Raw genomic sequence first — 8,879 nt, forward strand, 5'->3', positions numbered from 1 at the left:
GGCGTCCCGGGAGCGGGCTCGGGGCGGCGGGGCCGGGCGGAGGCGTCCCGGGAGCGGGCTCGGGGCGGCGGGGCCGGGCGGAGGCGTCCCCGGGAGCGGGCTCGGGGCGGCGGGGCCGGGCGGAGGGCACCGGGAGCGGGCTCGGGGAGAACGGGACCGGGCGGAGGCGTCCCGGGAGCGGGCTCGGGGCGGCGGGGCCGGGCGGAGGCGTCCCGGGAGCGGGCTCGGGGCGGCGGGGCCGGGCGGAGGGCACCGGGAGCGGGCTCGGGGCACGCGAGGGACCGGACCGGGCGGAGGCGTCCCGGGAGCGGGCGCGGGGCGCGCGGTGGCCCGGGCCGGGCGGAGGCGTCCCGGGAGCGGGCGCGGGGGGCGCGGGGGGCGCGCGGGGCCCGGCAGCCGTCGGCGTTCGCTCGCTCGCTCGCTCGCTCGCCCCACAGGTGGGCGCGCCGGGGCGGAGCGCCCTCCCCCGCCCCCCGACCCCGGGAGGAAGCACGGACAGGTGCAGGCCTTATTGTTTTGTTTTTTTTTTTAACAAAATGTATTCATCTTCCTTAGAACTGAAAAATAAATCTATGTACAAAACAGGAAGAGCGCGCGGCCCGCGCCGCCTCCCCTCCCCCCCTCCCCCGGGGTTTCCTCCGGTCCCCGCGGCCAGTCCAGGAAGGGGCGCGGCGGATTCGGCCTGCAGCGCTCGCCCTGGGGTCCCAAGGTCCCCGCGTCCCGGGGAGCCCGGCCGGGCCTGCTCTCCGGGGAGGGGGCCGGGAGGGCCGGGGGCGGCGGGCTCGGGGCTCCCCGCGGGTCACAGGCCCTTGCGCTGCCGCTTGAGGAAGGACAGCGTGTAGTCGCTGGGCGTGGACACCTTCTGCTTCTTCATCTGCACCTGCGACTGCGCAGTGAGCTGCAGCTTGATGGCGCTCGAGTTGATCTTGGTGGCCACCAGCAGCTCCTTCATGCCCTTCATCTTCTCGCTCTGGAAAGTGAGCACGGGGCCTTCGGGCGGCGGGGAGGCGGCGGGCGCGGGGGCCGGGGCCGCGCTGCTGCCTTCCGGGCCTCGGCCGGCGCCTGCGGCCGGTGCTGGGGGCTTGCGGGGCGGTCCTGAACTCGCACCCTGACCCGAGTTGGGGCCCTTGTCCAGGGCAGGCTTCTTGGGGGGCGGCGGCTCCTCCGGCTTCGACTCCCGCCTCGGGCCCCGCCGCCGGCCTTCTCGGGCCTCCTCGCCCCAGGGTTCCTCGGTCTCGGCGGCCTCGGCCTCGCGGCTCACGATGTGCACCTTCTGCCGCACCTGCAGGGCGGCCGGGAAGGCGCTGGAAGGCGCTGGGGACCGCGGCCGGCAGCTGCTGGGCCCCGGGCCTGGCCGAGAGCCCGCCCCCTCTACCCCCAAGGAGAAGGGCGGCGCCCCTCAGGCAGGGTGGGGGTGAGTAGCCCGCGGCCCCCTCACCTGCCCCTCGAAGCGGCCCAGGGACTGCACGAGGAAGGTGGCCCAGCCCACGTGCAGGACAGGCGTGGGGCTGCCCTCCTCCCACTTGCAGATGCCATCGTAGAATCTCAGCAGGTGAGCGAAGCACTCGGGGTCCTGGAGGGCAGAGCCCTGGCTCTGGGGACCCTGAGCAAAGGGGAAGGGAGAGCAGAGCGCAGGTCAGACTGGGGTGCAGGCCCGGCCCCCACCTGCAGAGGGGAGTGTGGGTCAGGAGCATGCTCATAACGGCCTTCTTTCCGTAAAGCCGGTCCTGGGCCAGGCCAGAGGAGGGAGGACCTTGTCCTAGCTCCATCCACCCCGTGTACCCGAAGAGACAGGGTAGACGCCCCCGAACGCCCTCAGCTCCTTCAAGCCCAGGATCGGGGGGGGGCGAGCAGCAGCAGCCCTGGGCCGCCTTCCACACGTAGCCCCCAGCCCTGTGCCGGGGACCCTGTCTAGACGGGAGGGGGGCTCCAGCAAAGCCCCGGCTCTCCACCTGCGTCTGCTCCCCCGGCCGCTCCTCGCCGGCCTCCAGCAAGCTGGCCGCCTCCTTCAGCAGGTTGGGGATGACGTCATTGGCCACTTCAAAGAACTCCTTGTAGATCTCCTCGTCCTCCCGGCAGTAGTTGTAGCTGAGAGAACAGGGAGCACGTGGACCTGTGACAGATGCCCCCCGGGAGCACTGGGCTACCCCCGGTCATCCCGGGCCAGAGTACTCACAAGGGTGAGGAGGGGAGGCAGGGCTAGGCTAGACACTGGTGGGGAGAGAAGGGGCGGTCTAACCTGAGGCCCTTCCTTCCTCAAAGACGGGGGGGGGGGGGGGGGGTAGCCTTGGCTGCCTGGGGTCTGAACGGAGCGAGAGGGGACGGAGCTTGGGGCTCTGGTCTCACTCTCAGACAAGAGTGGTTGGAAACTGAGTCAAGGGGAGGGAAGGGCTCGAGGCCCACGTGGGGATCCTCACTCCTGGATGACCGTGGCGGTGTCGGCCCAGGCCTGCAGGGCTTCCCGCACGTTGCGGTTGCGACAGTGGTAGCCAGCCAGGTACATGTAGGGGTAGATGTGCTCGTCGTGGTAGTAGGCCTTGGCGGAGGCAATGCCCTGCGGGGCGGGCAGAGCAACCTCAGGGAGGCGGCACCCCCACACACACCCAGCTCCTCCCCCTGCCCGCCCCTTTGTGGAGCTCCCCCCTGGAAGGTGATGGCTGAGGCCTTAAGTGGATTATAGGGATGGGGAGCCCCCAGAAGGAGGCCTAGGAGGGGAGGCCGTGCTCCCAGCCCAGGCCAGGGCGCTCGCAGGGTTCCGCACTCACTCTTCACCAAAAGCACCAAAGGTTTCCAGGCCCAACTCCGCCCTCTGCCCCCACGGCCAACACACGCACACGCGCACACACCCACACGCACACACACTCTCTCTGTTCCCACGAGTGGCCTCCGCTATATATGGGAAGGACACCGGGGGGGGGGGGGGGGAACAAGTTGAGGCCCTGCCGATCCTAGGCTGGGGCGCGCAGAGCACCCCTCGGGCAGCCCTGATTGCACTGACAATGCAGTCGGGTGGCAGAGGCTCCCGAGCACCCAGAGCCCTCCCCTCCCCTGCTCCTCCGTGTCCCCCAGGAGACCCCAGCCAGGGAGGGAGGCTCCCACCTTGTGGTAGAGGGTGAGCGGGTCTGGCCGGCCAGGGGTGGGCTCCAGCTCCTCCAGATCTGCCAGGTTCCCCAGCGCCATGGGGTACCTAGGGGAGGATCGCAAGTCCAGGATGCCGCTCCCCCCTCTGCTCCCCCCCCCCGGCCCCAGGCCGGCCCCTTCTCCTTACTGACCTTTCCAGATGTCCCCGGTCATAGAGCAGCCAGAGCAGCTTCTAAGGCCAAAGAGGAGAGTTGTGAGCTAAGGGGAGGGGCAGCCGCCTAGCAGGTGGCATGGGGCTCGGAACCACCACCAGGGAGGGAGGACTGGAATTCAGGAACCAACCCTTGGAGGGAATCCGAGCCCTTTCAGGTCTTCGCTGTCCCAAGAACCCAAGAACCGGATGATTCACATACGGAAGGGGAGATGAAGCCCTGCGCAGGGCCATGGGGCAAGCCGAGGCGTCGGCCCGGCCGGGCGCGCCCTCACCTGCTGCAGTTGCAGGAGCTCCAGCGAGTCCGTGTGCAGGTCAATAGAAGGGTTGATGGCACACACCATGAACGCCACCTCCATCTTGCGATCGCAGCGCATGTAGGAGCCCTTCAGGTACAGCCAGCTCTTGGGGGGAGCAGGAGCAGAGGGGTCAGGACGGCCCGCAGTGTGCCCGCGACAGCGCATGACGGCAGGCAGGGGGCTGAGCGCGTGGCCCAGGGCAGAAGAGCCGCCTTAGACGCAAAGGGGAGGAGGTGGGGGGGGGGGGGGCTACGTACCCGCTCAGCCACACCGGCGTTGACGGTCTGGCCCCTGCGGTCCTCGTTGCCTTTGCCGTGCCACGTGACCTCAGCTGTCTGCTCCCCATTGGGACCAAACACTACCCAAGCATGATCCTCAGACAGGGCCAAGTGCACGTCCCGCAGGCCCAGGGCCTGGCAGGCCCCGACCACGGCAAAGGCCACGCCAGAGCTGTCCAGTTTGGTGCCTGCAGAAGGGGGAAGTAACAAGAGACAATCTCTTGGGCTTTTTTGACCTAGTGGAAGGGGGTCCAGGTTCTAATGTGCCATACTCTCTCCCACAGCCCCCCCCCCAATGGAGCTCCTACCCAACACCTTCTATGCCTTCCACAGCAGAGGCTCACGCTCCCCAGTTACACGCTTGTCCCCAGGAAAGGACAGGCATGTTCTGGAGCTGCCATAGCTCTAGCCAGTTTTTGACCCTGCCCCTTCCTTGTCTGGGCATCCGTATCAAAATTCAAAACTTCGCCTATCTCACCACATCTGTTAAGATTATTTCAGCAATGATAATAACAGGGCAGTCCGGCCAACATTCTTTTTCTCCACACCTACCAACAAATCCTCTTAATTTATCTCTGCACTTCCCCCTCCTCCCGCTCCCTGGCCAAATCTGCCGCCACCTTCTGTGTCTCAGACTGGATGGCAGGACAGCCAAGGCCGCCCCCTCAATGGCAGGGCTAGGGTACTGAGGGGACACAAGGAAGGTGAGAGGCTGTGGAGTGGAGCGGTTAGTGTCCCACAGCTGCCATTCTGTGACGCTGGCACATCCCTTGGCCCTCTTGGGATCTCGGTTTCCCCCACCGGCAAAGGACAAACACCTGCCCCTCCCCACTAGGTTTCCAGGTCTCAAAGGGGCTCTGCACACCACGCAGCAGTGAGAAGGGGCAGGCCACCTGTCAGGCTCCCACCTGTGATGAAGCTGAAGAGAGACTGGATGTGGGCCCGGTCCTTGAAGTAGGAGCGGCTGAGGCTGTTCCAGATGACATCGGAGACCTTCTTCACCAGCTCGCGGCTGGAGACCCCCCCTTCTCGCGGGTAGAGGGACAGGTCGACGGCGCCTCGGATCTGGGCGGTGAAGCGGGCGTAGAGGGCAGCGATGATGGACAGGTCGGCCACGGGGAAGTAGGTGAGGCCGCCGGGCGGGTCAGGCGCGGGGCTGGGCTGGAAGGTGAGCTCGGGCACGTTGGTGGGGATGACACGGTTGACAGCTAGGAAGTGCTCCACGAAACCCAGCACCAGGGAGAGGAGCACCAGGTCGGGCTCCTCCCGGCCCAGCTCCGCGGCGAACAGGCGCACCACGTCGTCGATGGAGCGCAGCGGGAACAGCGTCTTCTGGGCGGCCTTCAGCCCCATCGCGGCGGGCGGCGGCCTGCCGGGAGCCCGGAGAGAGAGAAAGAGGGGCCGGCTTGGGCGTGGGGGGGGAGGGGACCCGCCACCGGGCTCCGCCGAGGTTCCGCGTCCCCCGCCTCCCGCCCCCTCCACCTGCCCCTCCCCGGACGACGAGACCCCTCGGCCGAGGAAGGGCCTCCTGGTCCCCGCGCCCCAACCCGGGACCCCCAGCCGCAGCCGGGGGAGGGGGGGGTGCGCCAAGGACCTCCCTGAGGGCCTCCAGAGAACGCCCCGCCCTCCCCCACGGCGATCCCCTCAGAGCCCGGGAGCCCTTCCAGAAGGAGACCTCCGGCCAGCCCCCGAAACCCCCGGGAGAGCCCCGGCCTCCGTGCCCCGCGCCCACCTCCGCGCTTACATCCCACACAAGGCACCGCGGCGCTCGCCGCCTGGAGCCTGCTGGGAACTGGAGCCCCGCCCCCCCCGCGCCGCGTCGCCTGCTGGGAAGTGGAGTCCGGAGCCGGCCCCGCCCGGCTGCCAAGTCTGGAAATGGTGGCGCGCGATGCCTCATGGGAGTCGTAGTTCCGCTGCCCAGGAGGCCTTCGGCGGGGCGGGGAAGACGGGGCCACGTTCCCGAGGTCTTCAACGATTGGTCAGTCCCTAGCGCGCGGCGGGAGAGCGAGGGCCCCCCCCTCGCCGTGTCTTGTGGGAGATGTAGTTCGGAGGGTGACAGGCGTGCTCCAGGAGTTCCTGCCCTTCCTCTGGGCGGTTCAACTCAAGAAGGAGAGTGGGGGGACACCCCCCCCACACCCCCAATGCTGTTTTGAAACACTTGCCGGGCCGGGTGTGGTGAGTTCAGCACTCTGAGCGGGGAGGGCCAGGACGTAGAGACCAGCCCAGTTATGTAGGATACTCTGTTTCAAGATAAACAAACACTATGCCTATTCCCTGAAGACCATTTTAGGATGCACGGGGCTGCACAATTCATTCTTTTTGAGGGGTGCCCAGGTCCTGAGTTCAAGCCCCGGGACTGAAAAAAAAGTGAGATCCCATCTCATAATAACCCTGAGCATCGTGGTACATACATAACGTAACATCATCCCAGCTATTGGGAAGCATAAAGGAGAGGCTGAGTTACAGACTGGCCCAGACATGGTGGTGGTGGGGGGGGGAGACAGCCTATTTGAAAAGTAAAGAAAAAACAAAAACTGGATAGAATCTATTCATTCCTTTATTTACCCAACAAATACATTTCCTGCCTACAATAAGGCACTCACTTTCAGGCGGTGGATACATGGCAATGGATAGACCAGATTCAATTCTTGCCTTGTTTCTCCTCTGTAGGTCCCCCACCCTCCAAATTCCTATAGCGTAATAAAAAAAAAAATCTGGCAAATTGAACTTGATAATGTAGAATGTGTCCTAGAAGTGTCATGGGCTGGAAGTTGGCTGCTCACACCTGTAAATCCTAGCTACTCAGGAGTCTCCTGGGATCTCAATATCTCAGATTCTACTATCTCAGCCTTTGAACCCCTTATGTCTGTTTCCTGGGTCCCCAGTATCACAGATTCTATCTTAGCTTTTGTTCCTGAGGCCCCGGAGCCTCCTACCTCTATCTCCTGGGTCCCCAGTATTTCAGGCTTTCTCTCAACTTCTGTCCTGAGGCCCCAGAAACCCTTACCTCTTTCTCTTGGGACTTTAGTATTTCAGACTCTACTATTTCAGCTTCTGTTCCTGAGGTCATAGAGCTCCCTACCTCTGTCTCCTGGGCCTCTAGTATTTCAGACTTTATCTCAGCTTCTGTTTATGAGGTTCCAGAAACCCCTACAGCTATCTCCTGGAGTCCCACTATTTCAGACTCTACTATCTCATCTTGAGGATCCTGGTTCAGAGCCAGACTGGGCAGAAGCTGTGAGACTCTTAACTCCAGATCCAGCAAAAAGCCAGAAGATGTTGGTTCAATGGTAGAATGTCGGCCTTAGTGGGAAAAGACAAACAAGAACACAGGTCCTGAGTTCAAGCTCCAATATAGACACAAAACAAAACACGTCATCTTCTCAATCAGGCTGACCCAGATTACCTAATTGCCCTAATTACTTCCCATCCAGGCTTTGAACTGCAACCCTCAGATCTCAGCCTCCTGACTAGCAAGGATTTCAGGTGTGAGCCACAGGCCCCTGGCTTCATCCAGACTTTTCTATCAATCCCTGTCCAGCTTTTTTCTTTTTTCTCTAAAGCATTCACACCTTCTAGCACATGGTTGCTCAACCTAGGCACTATTGACATTTGTGGCCCTGTGCACTGAAGGATGGCTGGCCGCGGCCTGGCCCCCGCCCACAGAATGCCACCAGCACAACCTAGTGTGACCGCGGTCACCATCTCTAGACTGCCAGATGTCTGCCAAAGGTTTAAATAGCCCCAGGTGGAGAACCACTGTTCTGACATATGAGCTCATGTATTTGTTATTTGTCTCTTACCACTGAAATACAAGCTCCACAGGACTGGTAATGTGTGTGTCTTGTTTACTAATGTGTCCTAGTCGTTAAGTACTGGGCGTAGCAGCACACACACCTAGTCCCAGTGTACTCAGGGAGGCTGAGGCAGGGAAATCACTTGAGCACAAGCATTCAAAAGTCAGTTTGGGGGCTGGGAATATAGCCTAGTGGCAAGAGTGCTTGACTCGTATACATGAAGCCCTGGGTTCAATTCCCCAGCACCACATATATAGAAAATGGCCAGAAGTGGCACTGTGGCTCAAGTGGCAGAGTGCTAGCCTTGAGCAAAAAGAAGCCAAGGACAGTGCTCAGGCCCTGAGTGCAAGGCCCAGGACTGGCAAAAAAAAAAAAAAAGTCAGTTTGTACAAAACAGTAAGACCCCATCTCAAAAAGAAAACGGGGGTGAGGAGATGGCTTACATGGTAGAGTGCTTGTCTAACAAGCTTGGGGCCCTGAGTTCAATTCCCAGTCCCACCAAAAGAATGCCCTCTCCTTCTAAAAAGTTTACCTGTTGGCCAAGCATGGTGGTACATGCTTATAATCTCAGCACTCAGGAAGCTGAGGATGACACATTTTGTTAAAAGAAAAACAAAAAAGAATGAAGCCGGGAACATACAATCCTAGCTACTCAGGAGGCTGAGACCTAGAGGTTATGATTTGAAGCCAGATGAGGCAGAAAAAAGTCCAAGAGACTCCACCTCCAATTAGCCAGGTTGGGGGGGGGGAGGTTTGGCTCTAGTTGTAGAGCACTCACTGCCCATGAGTAAGGAAGCCAACTAGGAGCTGAGTTCAAACCCTGGTGTTTGAAAAAAAAGAAAAGAAAAAAGAATAGGACCTAAGCCACATACATTGAGCTACCAGGAAATTAAAAGTTGGGTGTTGGTGGCTCAAGCCTGTAATCCTAGGTATGTGTCCCAGTCCTGGGACTTGAACTCAGGGCCCCAGAACTGACGCTGGGCTTTTGTGCTCAAAGCTAGGGCTCTACCACTTGAATCACAGTTGTTGTTTTGGGTTTTTTTTTTGTCTTTTCTTTTTTGGTACTGGGGATCGAACCGAGGACATTGCACTTGCTAAGCAAGCGCTTTGCCACTAAGCTACATCCCAGCCCTGAATCACAGTTTTATTAGTCTATTGGAGATAAGAGTCTCATGGAACTTTCCTGCCCTGGCTGGCTTCAAACCTTGATACT

At 61.4% G+C, this 8,879-nt stretch overlaps 1 protein-coding gene across 2 annotated transcripts; it reads right to left on the reverse strand.

Annotated features, from left to right (window-relative positions):
- Positions 1–496: 496 nt before the first annotated feature.
- Positions 497–6,014, reverse strand: Men1 (menin 1). 2 transcript variants are annotated; one of them, XM_048361184.1, is made up of 10 exons: positions 5,614–6,014; positions 4,778–5,238; positions 3,849–4,057; positions 3,568–3,696; positions 3,273–3,313; positions 3,100–3,187; positions 2,418–2,554; positions 1,953–2,088; positions 1,439–1,603; positions 497–1,282 (listed from the first exon to the last, which is right to left on the reverse strand). In XM_048361184.1, coding segments are annotated over exons 1-10 (1,851 nt in total). In that variant the 5' UTR covers positions 5,616–6,014; the 3' UTR covers positions 497–799. The 2 variants fall into 2 exon arrangements, with proteins under 2 accessions (XP_048217141.1, XP_048217142.1); XM_048361185.1 differs by having other exon boundaries at positions 5,602–6,014.
- Between the last annotated feature and the right edge of the window lie 2,865 nt (positions 6,015–8,879).

This window comes from Perognathus longimembris, chromosome 13, assembly GCF_023159225.1.
Source record: "Perognathus longimembris pacificus isolate PPM17 chromosome 13, ASM2315922v1, whole genome shotgun sequence".
NCBI lineage: Eukaryota > Metazoa > Chordata > Mammalia > Rodentia > Heteromyidae > Perognathus > Perognathus longimembris.